General features: G+C 42.7%; 1 protein-coding gene across 1 annotated transcript in view; it reads left to right on the top strand.

Moving 5' to 3' along the window:
- The first annotated feature begins 483 nt into the window (after positions 1 to 483).
- MBTPS2 (membrane bound transcription factor peptidase, site 2) overlaps positions 484 to 18394 on the top strand; it is a 59877-nt gene continuing 41966 nt past the window's right edge. Inside the window, exons 1-3 of the mRNA XM_059680264.1 lie at positions 484 to 729; positions 8039 to 8187; positions 10133 to 10364. Of these exons, the coding sequence (XP_059536247.1) occupies positions 655 to 729; positions 8039 to 8187; positions 10133 to 10364 (456 nt within the window). The 5' untranslated portion in view covers positions 484 to 654. The remainder of the gene's footprint in view (positions 730 to 8038; positions 8188 to 10132; positions 10365 to 18394) is intronic.

Raw genomic sequence — 18394 nt, 5'->3', positions numbered from 1 at the left:
TGAGCAAAATAAGTCAGACACAAGCGTGCCTATTGTATGATTCTATTTACTTAAAGAAGGGAGGAGGGGATTGACCAGGAAGGAAATTCCTGAGATGTAGATGTTCTTTATTTTTATTAGGCTACACAAATAAAACTTATTAAAACTCAATGAAATGGACAGTTGACTTCTGTATTATTTCACTAAATGTAAATGACACTTCAATAAAAAGAACAAATAAAAGTAATAACTTAAATCTGGATACCTATAACAAGGTCTGGGAGGTGGGGACGATTATTACTTCAGGTAACCCCGAACTAAAAAGCAACAGGAAACCCTAAACTGGAACCAGAGAGCATGAGCAGACAGCAGGGAGGGACAAAGCCTAAGAAATCACTAGAGGGCAGGCAGCCACCGCCAAACAGATGCCGGGACGTCAGCGCGCCAGTGTCCCACGAAAATAAGCCCCCGCCTCCTTTTCCGGCGCGCATGCGTCGGTCCGTGTTTTACCGGAAAAGGCCGGTGGGAAACGGCGCCATCGCGAGAAAGGAGCCGGTGGCCGGCTTGTTCCTGTGCAGATGGTGTGGTTGTAAGCATCGCGCGTCCGGTTCATTGCACGGTCGCAGGGAGGAGGACGCCGGGGCTCGCCTGTCCTCCGCTGCCTCCCTCGCTGCCATGATTCCGGTGTCGCTGGTGGTGGTGGTGGTGGGCGGCTGGACTGCCGTCTACCTGACCGATTTGGTGCTGAAGGTGAGGGCCTCCGATCCACTGCCCAAGCCCGCGGCACCCTGCACTGGGGCGCATGGCCCGAGGCCTTTTCTCTTCTACCTCCGGTTTCCCGGTCTGGAAGCCGTGCGGCGGGTGTCCACGTGCGGCCTTCCGCGTGGTGCCCGGGCCCGTGGAGTACATTTTGGCGGGCCGCGCGCGGGAGGGGTGTGGTGATCCGCGCAGCAGCCGCAGTCGCATTGCGGGGCGGTGCCCCGCAGCCTTTGGGTCCAGCCCTGGAGGCGATGGTAGTGGTCCTGGGAGGGCCGGGGCATGCCTTAATCAGCGGCAGTGCCCCAGGGTTAAAAATGAAATGTCCGCATAGGAAAGGTATTGTTACCCCCCATTGTCTTTGAGGCCAGGACCCTCTAGCGCAGTGGTTCTCAACCTTCGCGACCCTTTAATACAGTTCCTCATGTTGTGGTGACCCCCGACCATAAAATTATTTTCGGTGCTACTTCATAACTGTAATTTTGCTACTGTTATGAATCGTAATGTAAATATCTGATATGCAGGATGTATTTTCATTGTTACAAATTAAAGCATAGTGATTAATCACAAAAACAATATGTAATTATATATGTGTTTTCCGATGGTCTTAGGCGACCCCCAAAGGGGTCGCGACCCACAGGTTGAGAACCGCTGCTCTAGAGACTCTGGTAGGGGAGTGAATCTAAATCAAGTTGTGTTTTAAGTCTGAAACTTCAAAGTACACACGGTCATCTGGGGTTCCGGTTAAAATGCACATTCTGATTCATCCGGTCTGGGGCGGGGCCTAAGGTTCTCTGTTTCCAACCAGTTCCCAAGCGCTGCAAATGTTGTTTCCCAGGCTACCAGCCTATACTTCAGATAAATACTTAGCAGCAAGGATTTAGAATTCTGACTTCTCATATTCTACTTTGCATCCTCCACCAACCCTTCTTCACATTGACTATCCCTCCCCCACACATACACATACACACACACTCTCCCTCCCCCCCCCACACACACACACACTCTGGGTACATGGTCCATTCTCCAGTTATTTGAAAAGGGTAGCAAAAATTATGAACATTTGACCATATGCTTCTAGCAACCTTTTGGAATTGAATATTGAAGGGTGGGGGTAACTGTGTGGAATGAAATCATATAAATTTTCAAATGCTTAATAAAAATTTTAATTACGAATAGTAAAACCTTGTCATGAATATCGTCTTAAATAGTTTCGTTTGTGTTTTAGGTTTAATGGTAAAATGAAATATTTGTTCTATTTTGTTGTATTTGAACTTGCAAAGTGAGGAGGTTACACGGTAGAGTCCTTAGATCTAGGATTGGGCTCTTCCACTTCCCAGTGATTGTGAGCTTGGGCAGAATAGTCTCTTGTGCTTCAGTTTCTTCATCTTTAAAGTAGGGGTAATAATAGCAAAGATTTCCTGATATAGTAGAGAAGATTGCATTAGTACATCCACGTAAAGCCTTGCTACTCAACCTGAGGTTCAAGGACCAGCAGCACCTGTATCATCTGGAAGCTTCTCAGAAATGCAGAATCTCAGTCCTCATATCTGGACTATAGAATCAGACTGCATCCTCACAGGATTTCCTAGGTGCTTCCTCTGCACATACTTGGCATAGTGCTTAGCATGTCATAAGCAATACAGACCACTGCTTCTTTAAACAGTGATTTTGTTGTTTAGAAAAAAAGCAAAGCCACATGATTTCTTCACGTTGCATGTGTGACAAAATAAAAGGGATTTTTCAAACCTCTGTAGTCTCTGGTCAAGTGTGTGAGGTGATCAGGATGGAATTTTAAGTTCAGTAACAGCCCCTGGCTCAAAAGACCCCTATTCCTTGAGCAAAAAAACCTCTTATTCAGCATCTCTGCCTGGGGAATGCAAAGGCCTCAAAGCTTTTGGAGTCTGTACCTTCAACTCTGTTTCAGGGAGTTGTTCTGCTATTCCACCCTTGGTTCTTTTAGGATTTTCTCTGTGGACATCTAGTCGAGGGGTGTGTCAGTCTCCTTTAAAAGTCTTGGAAAACAGGTAGGTTTCAGGAACTTCACCTGAAGATTGAGAGCAGAGAACATTACAGATCCAAAGGCAAATAGATACCTATATTCAGACTCAGGTCATTTTTTATGACTGTGATGGGGTGAAATATTCTTCTAGAAACATAAGTTTCTCAAATGGATGGGCATTGATATGACAAAATACTAACTGTACTTTCTGTAACTGAGGTAATAGGGGTACGTGTATATAAAATGACTTACATTATCCAAAATCTGTACTTAAGGACTTCAAACTTTCCTAAAAATAAAACTCTTATTAGGCTGTATTTAAGCAGCTATCCTGCCAACCCTGAATGTAAGAGAAATTACTGAGCTTAAGTTTTTTTTTTATTACTTTTACATGATCAAAGTAGGCCTAATTTCTTAGGGTTGCTCGGAAAAGAATAGAAAGCTGACTCCAACTGACCTGTTTCCTCTGTTTGACTGGTTGGGGTCTATTTAAATTATAAATAGGACAGTGATAGCTAACCTTTTGAGCTCAGCGTGTCAGCATTTTGAAAAACCCTAACTTAACTATGGTGCCGTGTCACATATAGAAATTTTTTGATATTTGCAACCATAGCAAAACAAAGATATATATTTTTGATATTTATTTTATATATTTAAATGCCATTTAACAAAGAAAAATCAACCAAAAAAATGAGTTCGCGTGTCACCTCTGACACACGTGTCATAGGTTTGCCATCACTGGTTTAGGTCCTCTGCCCATTTATTTTTATTTTTAAATGTTTTTATTCATTTTAGAGAGAGGAAGGGAGAGAGATAGAAACATGGATGAGAGAGAGACATCGTTTGGCTGCCTCCTGCACGCCCCACCAAGGATTGAGCCTGCTGCAATCCAGGCATGTGCCCTGACGGGAATCAAACTGAGGATCTCTTGGTTCATGGGTCTATGCTCAACCACTGCTGGGCTCATTTTTTAAAAATATATTTTTATTGATTTCATAGAGGAAGAGTGAGAAACATCAATGATGAGAGAGAATCATTGATCAGCTGCCTCCTGCATGCCCCCTACTGGGGATTGAGTCCGCAACCCAGGCATATGCCCTTGCCCGGAATCATACCTGTGACCCTTCAGTCTACAGGCCGATGCTTTATCCACTGAGCCAAGCCGGCTAGGGCTGGGCTCATTTTTTTTTTATTGTGTTGTTTGTTTGTTTGTTTGTTTGGTGTTAAGTTGTATGAGTTCTGTGTATATTTTGGATATTAACCCCTTGTCGGAGCTGCTGTTTGCAAATACTATCTCCCATTCAGTTGGTTTCCTTTTTGTTTCTTTTGCTGTGCAGAATCTTTTTAGTTTTATATAATCCCATTCATTTATTTTTGCCTTTACTTCCCTTGCCTTTGGTGATCAAACTCATAAAATCTTTTCCAAGACCAAGGTCCATGAGTTTAGAACCTGTGTTCTCTTCTGTGTAATTTATTGTTTCAGATCTTATATTTAGGCCTTTGATCCATTTTGAATTATTTTTGTACATGGGGACAAGCTGTAGTCTAGTTTCTTTCTTTTGCATGTGGCTTTTGAATTTTCCCAGCACCATTTATTGAAGAGACTTTCTTTTCATTGTGTATTTTTGGCTCCTATGTAAACAATTATTTGCCCATATATATGTGGTTTTATTTATGGGCTCTTAATTCTGTTCCATTGGTCTGTGTTACTGTTTTCCTGCCAGTATCATGCTGTTTTTTTTTAAATATATTTTATTGATTTTTTACAGAGAGGAAGGGAGAGAGATAGAGAGTTAGAAACATCGATGAGAGAGAAACATCGATCATTTTACAGAGAGGAAGGGAGAGAGATAGTTAGAAACATCGATGAGAGAGAAACATCGATCAGCTGCCTCCTGCACATCTCCTACTGGGGATATGCCCGCAACCCAGGTACACGCCCTCGACCGGAATCGAACCTGGGACCTTTTAGTCCGCAGGCCGACGCTCTATCCACTGAGCCAAACCGGTTTCGGCCATGCTGTTTTGATTATCTGTGCTGTGAAGTATAATTTGAAGTCAGGTAGTGTGATACCTCCAGGTTCGTTCTTTGTGTGTGTGTGTGTGTGTGTTTTGTTTTGTTTTTTTGTTATATTTTTATTTATTTCAGATAGGAAGGGAGAGATAAAAACATCAATAATGAGAGGGACTCATTGATTGGCTGCCTGCTGCATGCCCCCTACTGCGGATCAAGCCCCCACAACCCGTGCATGTGCCCTTGACCATAATCAAATCCTTCAGTCCACAGGCCAACCCTCTGTCTACTGAGCCAAACCAGCTAGGGCCAGGTTCGTTCTTTTATCTCAGGACTGCTTTCACTATACCAGGTCTTTTGTAGTTCCATACACATCTGATTATTTTTTGTTTTATTTCTTTAAAAAATGACATTGGAATTTTGATGGGGATTACATTCAATCTATATATTGCTTTGGGTAATATGTTCATTTTAACTGTTGATTCTCTCAATCCATGAACATGAAATATCATTTCATTTTATCGTGTCTTTTTCAATCTCCTTTAATAATGCATTGTGATTTTAAATATATAGTTCCTTCACATCCTTTGTTAATTTTATTCCTAGGTATTTTATTCATTCTGTTGCAATTGCAAAAAGAATCTTTTCTCACTTTTTTTTCTGAAATTTCGTTGTTAGTATATAGGAATGCAGTGGATTTTTGTACATTGATTTTGTATCCTATAACGTTACTATATTTGCTTATTGTTTGTAATAGTTTTTTAAATACTTTTATTGATTTCAGAGAGGAAGGGAAAGGGAGAGAGAGATAGAATCAGCAATGATGAGAGAGAATCATTGATTGGCTAGCTCCTGCACACCCCACACTGGGAATGGAGCCTGCAACTTGGGCATGTGCCCTGACTAGGAATCGAACCTTGACTTCTTGGTTCATAGGTCGACGCTCAACCACTGTGCCATGCTGTCCGGGCTGTAATAGTTTGTTTTTATTTGTTTTGAAGTTGCTCTTTTTTTAAAAAAAATACATTTTTATTGATTTCAGAGAGGAATGGAGAGGGAGAGAGAGATAAAAACATCAATGATGAGAATCATTGATCGGCTTGCCTCCTGGACGCCCCCTACTGGGGATTAAGCCTACAACCAGGCATGTGCCCTTGACCGGAATTGAACCTGGGACCCTTCAGTCTGCAGGTAGGGCTGTAATAGTTTTTTTGATGGAGTCTTTAGGGTTTTCTACATATGAAATCATGTCATCTGCAAAAAGTAACACTTTTAAGTCTTCATTCCCAACTTGGATGCTTTTTATTTCTCTTTCCTGATTGTTCTGGCTAGACTTCCAGCACTATGTTGAATAAGAGTAGTGAGAGTGGATATCCTTGTCTTGTTCCTGATTTTAGAGGAAAAGCTTTCAGTTTTTCACCATTGAGTATATTAGCAGAGGGTTTGTTATATATGGTCTTTATTATGTTGAGGTACTTTCTTTCCATACTGATTTTATTGAGTGTTTTAGTCATAAATCCATGCTGTATCTTATCAAATGCTTTTCCTGCATCTATTGATAAGATGTGATTTTTATCCTTTGCTTTGTTAGTGTGATGTATTACATTGATTGATTTGCATATGTTGAACCATCCTTGTGCCCTGGAATGAGCCCTACTTGATCATGGTGTTTTGTTATTTTTATGTATTGTTGTATTCAATTTGCTAGTATTTTGTTTAGGATTTTTTTGCATCTGTATTCATCAGAGATGTTGGTTTGTAGTTTTCCATTTTTGTGTTATCCTTGCCCAGTTTTGATATCAGGGTTATGTTAGCCTCATAAAATGTGTTAGGAAGTATCATCTCTTCTTCAATTTTTTGGAAGAGTTTGAGAAGGATAGGTATCAAATCTTTGAATGTTTGGTAGAATTCAAAACAAAGCCATCTGGTCCTGGACTATTATTTTTGGGAGGTTTTTTATAATTGTTTCAATTTCCTCACTGTTGACTGGTCTGTTTAAGTTTCCTAATTCTTCATGATTCAGTCTAGGAAAGTTATCTATTTCTAGGAATTTATCCATTTATTTATTCCCAGTGCTGTTCCCTGCAGCCATATGCTGCTGGCAGTGTAGCCTCGGTGCATGGCAGTGGGGTGATGTGGGGGAACCCGGCCACCTCTTTTGTTGCTTTGCCCTCCTGTCAGTGCCAACCGGTGGACCTTTGCATTGTTCCCACGCCCCCTGACACTCCCCCTCCCCCCACGCCTTCACCGGACCCTGGGATTAGTCTCAGCTTGCCTGTCAGGGAAAAAATGATTTTGTAGTACCAGCTCTTCGGTATGCATATAATTTGCTCTGCAACCTAACACCAATAGTAAAGGGAGGCGAGCTCTGGGAGGTTAAGGGAAGGGCTCTGTGGCTTTGTTTCTCTGTCTGGAATGCCAATTGCCAGACAACGGAGGGCACAGCTCTGTGCTTTGTTCCTGCCCAGGTCACTGGGCTCAGCTCCAGCTTGTACTGTCCACACCTGCAGGAATGCTCATTAAATCGCTTTGCTTTTCGCGGCGGAAGGGAGTGTCGGCCACAACCTGATTCCTTCCCTCTCCAGGCTGAACCCCTTTGTGAGATCCCAGCTGCAGGGCTGCATCTGTGGCTAGTCTCAGCTTTTTCCCTTCCGGCCTTCCCAGTTTGCTCCCACTTGCCCACCTTTAGATGTTTCAGTGTGCGGTTTCTCAGACATGTTTGTGCGTTGAGCAGGGAGTCCTTTGTTGAAACTTCAGGGATCTCTCATGCCACCATTCCTCTGATGTCACCCAGTACACTATTTTTTTATATTGATTTGAGTTGAAAATGTATTTAAATTAATTACAACTTTCTAAATGTTGGCTACAAGGAAATTTGAAATTACACAAACTTAATTTTGGCTGGCATTTGTGGCTCATATTTCTATTTGGACAATGCTGTTCTAAGCAGAGGTCAGCAAACTTTTTCTGTAAAGGGTCAGATACTATTTTAGGTTTTGTGGGCCACACAGGGTGTTACATATTCTTAATTTTGTTGTTGTTGTTGTCTTTGTACAATCTCTTAAAGATAAAAACCATGGGCTCTAGTTTACCAGACCCTAACTTCAGCAAACCAGCTAATGTGAGGCCTTCACTTTAACTGAGGAATGAACATAAAGCTTTAAAATTACTAGCATTTGGGCAGTCAGAATCTAGCTTTCCTATATAGAAAATAGTAATTTTTTATTTTCTTAAACATTATAAATTGTCCTTCAAAATTGAATGATGTGGAACTTTTTCTCTTTTAGTCATCTGTGTATTTTAAGCATTCTTATGAAGACTGGCTGGAGAACAATGGCTTGAGCATCTCCCCTTTTCACATAAGATGGCAAACTGCTGTTTTCAATCGTGCCTTTTATAGTTGGGGACGGCGGAAAGCAAGGATGCTTTACCAATGGTATTCTTCATTTTCTTTTTTTAGTTTAAATTAGTCATTGTGATCATGAGAAATGCTTGTTAATGGAACTGTTTCCATCATGTTCCAAACTCCTGAGTTTTAAAATGTTGACAGTGTAGAAATTTTCTGGTTTTATATAAACTTATGGGATTGCATCATTGTGCTTTTGCATACATTATAAATCAAGATTCTATATTTTTCTTTTTTTAATCCTCACCCACAGATATGGTTTTATTGATTTTAGAGAGAGAGGAAGGGAGAGGTTTAGAGTGAAAGAAAGAAAAACATCGATGTGAGAGAAAAATATCCATCGATTGTCTCCTGTATATGCCCCAACCGGGGATTAAACCTGCAACCTATGTATGTGCCCCAACTGGGAATCGAACCCACAACCTTTTGGTGCATGGGACACCGCTCCATGGAAGTAGGCTACCCAGCCAGGGCAAGGTTCTATATCTTCATCTGGATGGTAGATACATGGATGTACATATGTAAAAATTCAGTGAGCTGTACAATTTAGACTTGTTCACTTTATTCTGTACATTGTACACTAATATAAAAGCTGAAAACCTATGGAGCCTTTTTCATTAGGAAAATAATCCTGAAGAATTCTCTCCCCCATCATCACACATAGGAACGTGGGTCCTATTCCTGTCTTTTGTTTTCCTTATACTTTTTGTGTGACATTTCTCCAGGAGAAGGATTTTAAAACTATTTAACAACCAGTAAGGCATATGGACAAACCACGTGCAAATGGCTAGCCAGATTGCAGTGTTGGGGGTCCTGGAGCCCCCTTTGCAATGCCGAGCATACTCCTTTAGTTTAAAAAAAAATTAAAAATCATGGAATTTATAGCGTTTTTGGTTAAAGGGTTTACGATAATCTCTGGGATACCTTAGAGACAGACAGGTTTTGTAATTGAGAGAATTTCTAATATGGGAGTTAGGGGACCTTTGTCTAAATTGCTTTTTGTTAAAAATTTAGCTCCAAATGGTGTAGTGCTAAATGTAAATAGATCATCAAAAAGCAGTCAATGCACCAGCAAATCAAAGAAAATAAAAAGCAGGAAATAAAAAAGAGCAGAAAATTGGAACATTAGTACAGATCCTATAGACATTTTAAAAAAATGAAACTATTTTGAACAATTCTATGCCTATAAATTTAACCATTTAGATGAAATGGACAAGTTCCTTGAAAAACACAACTTATCAAAAAGTTAGAAAATGTAATAGATATAAGGGTAACTTCTAATTATTAAAACAATAGAAAAAAACTATCATTAAATTTTACCATGTTAGTATTTAAGCTCATCACAAAATATAGCTAAAATAAGATGCAAATAATAGAATCAGTAAATAAAAAAGAATGGAAAAAAAGAATGGATGTCTATATAATGCCCAAAGAACTTTCATAACTATATGAGAACAAGAGCAAAACAATGCTATGTAAATGAGCAAAAGAAAGGAAACAAAACTTTTTATTGGGCCCTAGCTGGTTTGGCTCAGTGGATAAAGCGTCGACCTGCGAACTAAAGGACAGTTCTGGACAAGGGCACATGCCCAGGTTGCACGCTTGATACCCAGTGGGGAGCGTGCCAGGAGGCAGCTACTCAGTGATTCTCTCTCATCATGGATGTACCTATCTCTCTTTCCCTCTTCCTTCCTCTCTGAAATTAATTAAAAAATATTATATATATATAAAACTTTTTATTGGAAAGAATATTCAGCCGCTTCAGTTATGAGAGAAATGTAAGTTATTAGAACAGCTTAAATAGACTAGAGCCTGTGCTTCAATTACAGATTTGGAGTTCAGATAAGAAAAAATAGATAGGGGTATTGAAATTTTTTTACACATTTTGAAGCTATGAAATGTGCCTGGTCAATAAATTTTTTAGCCCATGAATTACGAAGAATTGTACACTTATGCAATTTTTTCCTCTTAACAGGTTCAATTTTGGAATGGTGTTTGGCGTAATTGCCATGTTTAGCTCTTTTTTTCTCCTGGGGAAAACGTTGATGCAGACTTTAGCACAAATGATGGCTGACTCCTCCACTTATTCTTCCTCCTCTTCTTCCTCTTCCTCCTCCTCCTCCTCTTCTTCCTCTTCGTCCTCTTCTTCCTCTTCGTCCTCTTCCTCCTCCTCCTCACTTCACAACGAACAAGTGCTACAAGTTGTGGTAAGTGCCTTCTTTTTGCTTTAAGTAACTTTTGAAACATAGATATAAGGTATTTCTTTTGGATAGCATAACTCCTATCTGTAATATAAATATGAAAATAAAAGTCGCATGATTTCTCAAATTATCTCCCTAAACAAAAATATTAGTAAGATTATAGCAAAGAATTGCTGCAATATGTAGTAGCAGCAGTGATAGTGTTAACAGAACAAATGGGCCATCATTAAGACTGTCAACATTACACGTTGATTTAATATGTGTTGTCTTGAGATGTTAAATGATTGTTACTATAAAAGAACAAGCATGGTGATTTAAGATCTCTATAATAATTCTCATTTTAAAGCACTTGTGTAAACCTATATACCTTATTAATTCCTGTCTCTAGAGTTTGGAAAGGTGATTTTCCATTGGCTAACTTTTATTTCGAAATTTTTAATTATAGTTTTTATTTCCATGAATTGTGAATGTTATGTTTTTAATCATATTCTTATTAATGGAACTAGAGGCCCGGTGCACAAAATTTGTGCACAGGGGGTGGGGGTCCCGTCAGCCCAGCCTGCACTCTCTCTAATCTAGGACCCCTCGGGGAATGGCAGTCGGACATCCCTCTCACAATCCGGGACCACTGGCTCCTAACTGCTCACCTGCCTGCCTACCTGATCGCCCCTAACTGCCCCCACTGCTGGCCTGGTCACCCCCAACTGCCCTGACTGCCAGCCTGGTCTCCCCCAACTGCCTTCCCACCCCCGCCAGCCTGGTCACCCCTAACTGCCTCCCCCGCTGACCTGGTTGCCTCTTACTACCCCCACTCCTGCCAGACTGGTTGCCCCCAACTTCCCCCCCGCCCCCACCAGCCTGGTCGCTCCCAACTGCCCCCCCTGCTGGCCTGGTCACCCCACGCAGCCTGCTGCTCAGTTGTTTAGTTGCCCCTCACTAAACTCCCTGCTGGCCTGGTCGCCCCATGCAGCCTGCTACTCAGTCGTTTGGTCATCTGTTCAGTTGCGACAGTCACTTAGGCTTTGATTGATAGATAGATAGATAGATAGATAGATAGATAGATAGATAGATAGATAGACTGATTGACTGTTTAAGAGTTGTTAAGATTTTTTTAAAACTCATCTGTGGCTTCTATAGGCTGAGTCACTATGGGAAAATTTAGAAGTCATTTATAGTGCATGATAAAGAATCTCTCCTACGCCCTAGCCAGTTTGGCTCAGTGGACAGTGCATTGACCTGTGGACTAGAGGATCTTGGGTTCAGTTCCTGTCAAGGGCACATGCCTGGTTGCAGGCTTGATCCCCAGTGCGGGGCGTGCAGGAGGCAGTCGATCAGTGATTCTCTGTCATCATTGATGTTTCTGTCTCTCTCTTCCTCTCCCTCTCCCTCTCTGAAATCAATAAAAATATTTTTTTTAAAAAGAATCTGTCCTATGGTAATAGCTCTTTCTTAGAGGTTAAAAGAGGTTAATTTTCCAGATGAGGCCTTGAATGAGATGACTTGTTTCTTCAGCAAACATTTAATGCATGTATTCTGCCTGTTGAGCCTATGTTGAGTCCTGCTTATACAGGGAACAAAATCCAATCCTAGTAGTCATGTAGGTTTTAGTTTAGAGGGAGAGCTGCTATGATTGTGCTACAGTTGGACAGAGCATAAGGTGCTATGGGGACAGAAGGCGTGCTGAGTTGGGCCTGCCACTGGGGAGAGAGTAGAGAAGGGTGAAGAGAATTCACATAGCCTGGGAAAGGAAGATGGCAATTGAGCATCCCAGTAACAGAGGAAACTGTATAACATGGAAAGGTGAAGGAAATAATAGTAATAATAAAACCTAGTTAATATACAGTGCTTCCTGTGTGAGGTTTTTGTGCCCATTTTATTTTATTCTTGTAACAATCTGGAGATAAGTTTCACAGATGAGAAAACCAATGCACAGAGATGTTAAGTAACTTGCCTATGGTCACAGCTAGGAAATGGAGAGGGGGTCCGTCACTCATCCACCACTGACCTCAGAGCCATCATGCTCTACTCACTTAAGAAAGACCAATAATTCTTCAAGTAGCTATAAAGTAACTTTGACCTATGTCTAGGAAGTATATGGCGGAAGGTGTATGGTACAGGAGATAAGATGGGAGATATAGGTAGGATCTGGGTTAGGAAGGGCCATTCTAAGAAGTTTTGATTTTACCTATAGATAAAATGAACCAAACTAGGTAAGATGGGGAAACCATTTAAGAGGACAGTTGGAATAATTCATGTTAGAAGTGATAAAGATCTAAACTAAATTAGTGTTAAGTAGAATGAAGGGGGTAGATTCAAGGTATCTTCTGGAGTGGAGTTCTCAGGCCTTGGCCATTAATTGAATGTGAGGCTGAAGAAGGAAGAGTTTAGGATAACTCTCAGGCTATTCAATTAGTTACTGTTTGCCAAGTAGAGAAAGAAGCAGATTTGGAGAAAATATGACCATTGTCCTTTCTGCCTGCTCGGAGTAGAATGGCAGAATGTTGTGAAAAGAAGAAATAATTTCTTCCTTTTGCTTCTCATTTTATTCATAGAGCTCAGACATGCTTTGGAACAAGCAAGAAGTCAACTGCCCTCTATAGTCCGCCGTGCATATTTATGTATACGTTTAAGAATGTTATCTCCTGACTTTGATATAAGCTCTGGTAGCTTAGAGAACATACTTTCCGTTTACCTTATAATTCCGTACAGTCTGGTTCAGTATTAATTCCCCCAAACCTGGCACTCTGTTGTTGAGAGATCAGTATTCTGGTACATCTAATACCCTGTTTGATCACGGCCAAGACAGATGGGCAGTTGCGTACTCTTGCTTAGCAAATAAGACCTACCATCTGTTGGTATAATCTCATGCTCAGATCCTTACCTTATCTCATCGTTACATCTATAAAATAATAAAGAGAAAGAACTAATGTCCTATTGCAGCGATTTTCAACCTTTTTCATCTCATGGCACACATCAATGATTACTAAAATTCTGCGGCACACCGAAAAATATATATTTTTGTCAATTTGGCAAAAAATGTAAGTATAATTTTGATCGATTTATCAAAATAATAATAATAATTACCTACCCTTTTGCTCCAAAGTAACTTTTTAAAAAATCAGGTGCCTATACTTGTGTATAAGTATGTCTGATGCCAAAAATTAACCAGTCAGACTCAACATTGTTATGTGACATGACCAATAAAATGTAACTCGATTATATGACCTATATAAATAAAGGGTGTCCCAAAATTCACGCAAGAAGTAATTTTGATAGAAAACACAGGTTTATAATTAAAAATTATAAATTTTTTATTGATTCATAAAGTATACAGTATAGGGTTATATATGGAATAGCATATCGGGTAAATGGCCTCCACGGCTTTGCTGGCACATACGCACTCTTTTGTTGAAATTTTCCATGACCGAATGCTGCTGCTCAGGCAATAGTAGTTAATGGTGCTCGCTATCGCGACATGATAATCCAGTTTTTTGTGCCGTGGAGGCCATTTAGACACTTGGAATTACTAATGAATTTAGGAAGCTGTCCATGCAGCATGGTTTGAATCTCCTCCTCAGTTACTAAAGGGGACGTAAAAGTGAAATTCCTGCCCTAACTGGTTTGATTCAGTGGATAGAGCATCGGCCTGCGGACTGAAAGGTCCCAGGTTCGATTCCAGTCAAGGGCATGTACTCTGGTTGCAGGCACATCCCCAGTAGGAGGTGTGCAGGAGGCAGCTGATCGATGTTTGTCTCCCATTGATGTTTATAACGTTCTATCCCTCTTCCTTCCTCTCTGTAAAAAAATCAATAAAATATATTTTTTTAAAAAATTAAAAAAGTGAAATTCCTCTGTTGTACACAAAAATAAATTAAAATCGAATGAATTAAAATTAAAAGATGAAATCATAAAAGATCTTGAAAAGAAAAAAACAGGTTTCTGTTTATATGAACACAGAATAAGGAAGACAAGCATAAAACTAATGGCAGAAAACAGGATTATTGATAGATTTGATTACATAACTTTTATATATCAAAAAAACTAAATAAAAGGCAAAGAAACTTGTAAATATATTTGTGATGTATAACAGAGGACTGATAATTAATATTCAAAGTTATCTTACAGATCAATAAGAAAAATATGAATACTCTAAGAGAAAAAAATAGGCAAGTCATGAATAGACTACCCTCAAAAGACATATCAGGTGTCAGAAGTAGGGGGAAAGTGCAGCTTTAATAATGATCAAAGAAATACACATCAAACAATGGGATGCTTTTTTTTTTTTTAATCCTCACCCGAGGATATTTTTCCATTGAATTTTTTAGGGAGAGTGGAAGAGAGGGAAAGACAGAGAGAAACATCGATGTGAGAGAAACACATTGATTGGTTGCCTCCTGCACGCACCCTGACCAGGGCCCAGGCTGGGGAGGAGCCTGCAACCAAGGTATGTGCCCTTGATCGGAATCGAACCTGGGACCCTTTGGTCTGCAGGCCAACACTCTATTTACTGAGCCAAACCAGCTAGGGTGGGATGCTTTTTATTTCTCTCAAATTGCCGATTTGAATAAAATGAGCTTGCCCAAGTTATGGAAGTGTCCGCTGTTAGCACTTTGATATGTATGAAAGTCCTTTAGATTTTGTGATATAATAGCATTTGTTACCCTCTCTGTGAGGCATAATTTTAAACATTGGACAAGGATTATCTCATATAATCCTTAAAATTACTCTCTTATATAAATGTGGTTGTTTCCATTTTAATGATGAGGGAATTGAAGTGTTGGGGAAATAATCAAATTTCCTCCAGGTCACTTAGCTATTTAGTGATGGAGGCAGACTGTCTAACCGAAATAATATTTCTCTGGAACCTGAACCAACCATGCTTGTCTAATATTTTATCCCAAAAAATATTTGGATATATGTATCCAAGTATGTTTATTATAGTATTTATAAGAGCAAAAACTTAGTCCTAGCCGGTTTTGCATCAGCCTGCAGACTGACTAGTCCTGGGTTTGATTCTGGTCAAGGGCACGTATCTTGGTTGCAGGTTCTCTGGCCCTCACCCCCATGTAGACACAAGATGGCCACCACAAGATGGCCAGCAGGGGTGGGCAGTTGTGGGCGATCAGGCCAGCACGGGAGGGCATTTGGGAGGGACCAGGCCTGAAAGGGAGGGCAGTTGGGGGGACCAGGCTGGCAGGGGAGGGCAGTTGTGGGCAATCAGGCCTGCAGGGGAGGGCATTTTGGGAGGCATCAGGCAAGCAGTGGAGGGCATTTGTGGGGGACCAGACCAGCAGGGGAGGGCAGTTGGGGGCGATCAGGCCAGCAGGGGAGGGCAGTTGGGGGGGACCAGGCCGGCAGGCAGGTGAGCGGTTAGAAGCCAGCGGTCCCAGATTGCGAGAAGGATGTCCGACTGCCGGTTTAGGCCCGAGGTGTCCCTGATTGGAGAGGATGCAGGCTGGGCTGAGGGACACTAGTCTATAATAATAAAAGAATAATATGCAAATAGAATAGCAAAATGACTGTCCGGACAACCACACTATGACACACACTGGTGCCAGGCCAGCCAAGGTGGGTGTGATTCAATTGGTCAGGGAACCCCGCCATCACCCCACAATTACCCCACAGAGGGATGCTCAGGCCACCGGCCGGCGGGACAATTGCCCCAAAGAGGGAGGCCCAGGTCACTGACCAGCGGGCTGCAGTGGGTGGGTGGGGCCTCTCTCTTCAGGGCGATCAATCATGGAGCCCTGGCCAGGTGAGCGGAGCCTCCCTCTGTGGGGCTATCAATTTCGGAGCCCTGCAATTAATCACCCCAAAGAGGGAGGCCCAGGCTACCCAGCCGGTGGCACTGCAGCTAGGTGGGCGGGGCCTCCCTCTGCAGGGCAATCTATCACGGGGCTTCCGGACTGCAAGAGCTTGCAGGCTGGGCTGAGCCCTCCCTCCCCATTCCCCATCCCCCCCGAGTGCATGAATTTCATGCACTGGGCCTTTAGTATTTATAATAAAAGCACAATTTTAAAAAATATGTGTACATAACAAGATAGAAAGACTGCATTAAAACATTGAGAATGGTTTTTTATTTGTGTTCTGGGAGCAAGATTATAGGCTTCTCTTTATCTTTTCAGTTTTCAAGTTTTCCTGCTTTAGACATCTACACTAATAAAAGACAACAGTGCTAATTGACTGTACCTTCGCTATGCCCATCAGCCAATCAGAAGAGTATGCAAATTAACCCAACAAAGATGGCCGTTAAATTTGCATACTGCAGGCGGGGCAGGATAGCGCGATCCGCCGGCCACCATCCTGGCCTCCCCTGTGCGACCGGAGGTGGGGGTGGCAGGGCAATCGCCACCCCGCTGCCATCCAGGCCTCCCAGGAGGGCCTGCTCCCGGGTTGCCATGCCAATCTGCAAGCGGTGATCTGTGAGCAGGAAAGCGCTGCCCCCAGGCATCCAGCAGAGCCAGCTCCCGGGTCACTGTGGCAATCCCCGAGTAGGAAAGCGCTGCCTGCAGGCAGCACCCAGGAGGGCCTACTCCTGGGTCGCCATGGCAATCCGTGAGCAGAAAAGCGCTGCCCACAGGCAGCAACCAGCCGGGCCTGCTCCCCGGTCGCCGTGGCGATCCGAGAGCAGGAAAGTGTGGCCTGCAGGCAGCACCCAGCAGGGCTTGCTCCGGGGTTGCCATGGCGATCCGCCAGCAGCGACCCATGAGCAGGAAAGCGCTGCCCACAGGCAGCACTCAGGAGGGCCTGCTCCTGGGTCGCCATGGCGATCCACGAGCAGGAAAGTGCAGCCCGTAGGCAGCACCCAGGAGGGCCTGCCCCGGGGTCTCCACAGTGATCCGTGAGTAGGAAAGCATGGCCTGCAGGCAGCACCCCACCCTGGCCACAGCTCAAGGGAGAGAACAACACACAGTGGAGGCCAGGAGCCTGAGAGATCAACACAGAAGGGCGCCTGCTACAAGCCTCCACAGTGTGGCTGGGGGCAGGCCCCCAGCAGACACAGACACATATATACACACACAGGGCGACTGCTCTGAGCCTCCTACACAGCTGGGGGCATGCCCCCAGCAGGGACACACACACACACACACACACACACACACACACACACACACACGGCAACTGCTCTGAGTCTCCAATGTGACTGGGGGCAGGCCCCCAACAGGTACACACAGACTCACACACACACACACGGGGTGCCTGCTTGGAGCCTCCGATGTGGCTGGGGGCAGGCCCCCAGCGGACACACGCACGCACGCACGCACACGGGACGCCTGCTCCGAGCCTCTGCTGCCAGACTGTGGCCGTCAGTAGGACATCCACTGAGGGCTCCCGGACTGTGAGAGGGGCAGGCTGGGCTGAGGGAACCCCACCCCCCAGTGCACGAATGTCGTGCACCGGGCCTCTAGTATTTTATAATTAACTTAAAACAGTAACTAATAATAGAAAGGAGGAATTTCCTCCAGAAGAATACCTTCAGGGTCCCAACTCCTGGACTGTGAGAAATAGATGCTCAGTATAGTATTGATGCCTGTTGGGCCCCACTTAGCCTAATTTATAGAATCTCTCCTTAATAATTAACATAACTTGGGAGTGATTATTTATCTTATGAGCAGATTCTTGGGTATCTAAAAAATAATTTAGAGGGGGGTAAAATGGGAGATATCTGTGATACTATCAACAATGAAAAGTATATTTAAAAAATAAAATGAGCCCTAGCTGGTTTGGCTCAGTGGATAGAGCATCAGCCTGCGGACTGAAGGGTCCCAGGTTCAATTCCAGTCAAGGGCACATGCCCGGGTTGCGGGCTTGTTCCCCAACGTGGGGGGCAGGAGGCAGCCAATCAGTGATTCTCTTTCATCATTGATATTTCTATCTCTCCCTCTCCCTTCCTCCCTGAAATCAATAAAAATATATATTTTTTAAAAATAAAATGAAAAAGATAATTTGTCACGCAGCCCTTAAATCACAGACTTCCCTTGTGTATGCAATGATTTATATCTATACAACATCTTAGGAGCACATGTTTGCAAGAC

The sequence above is a fragment of the Myotis daubentonii genome, chromosome X (genome assembly GCF_963259705.1).
Source record: "Myotis daubentonii chromosome X, mMyoDau2.1, whole genome shotgun sequence".
NCBI lineage: Eukaryota > Metazoa > Chordata > Mammalia > Chiroptera > Vespertilionidae > Myotis > Myotis daubentonii.
Note: the sequence above shows the minus strand (reverse complement) of the source record. Positions and strands in the feature narration are given on the sequence as shown.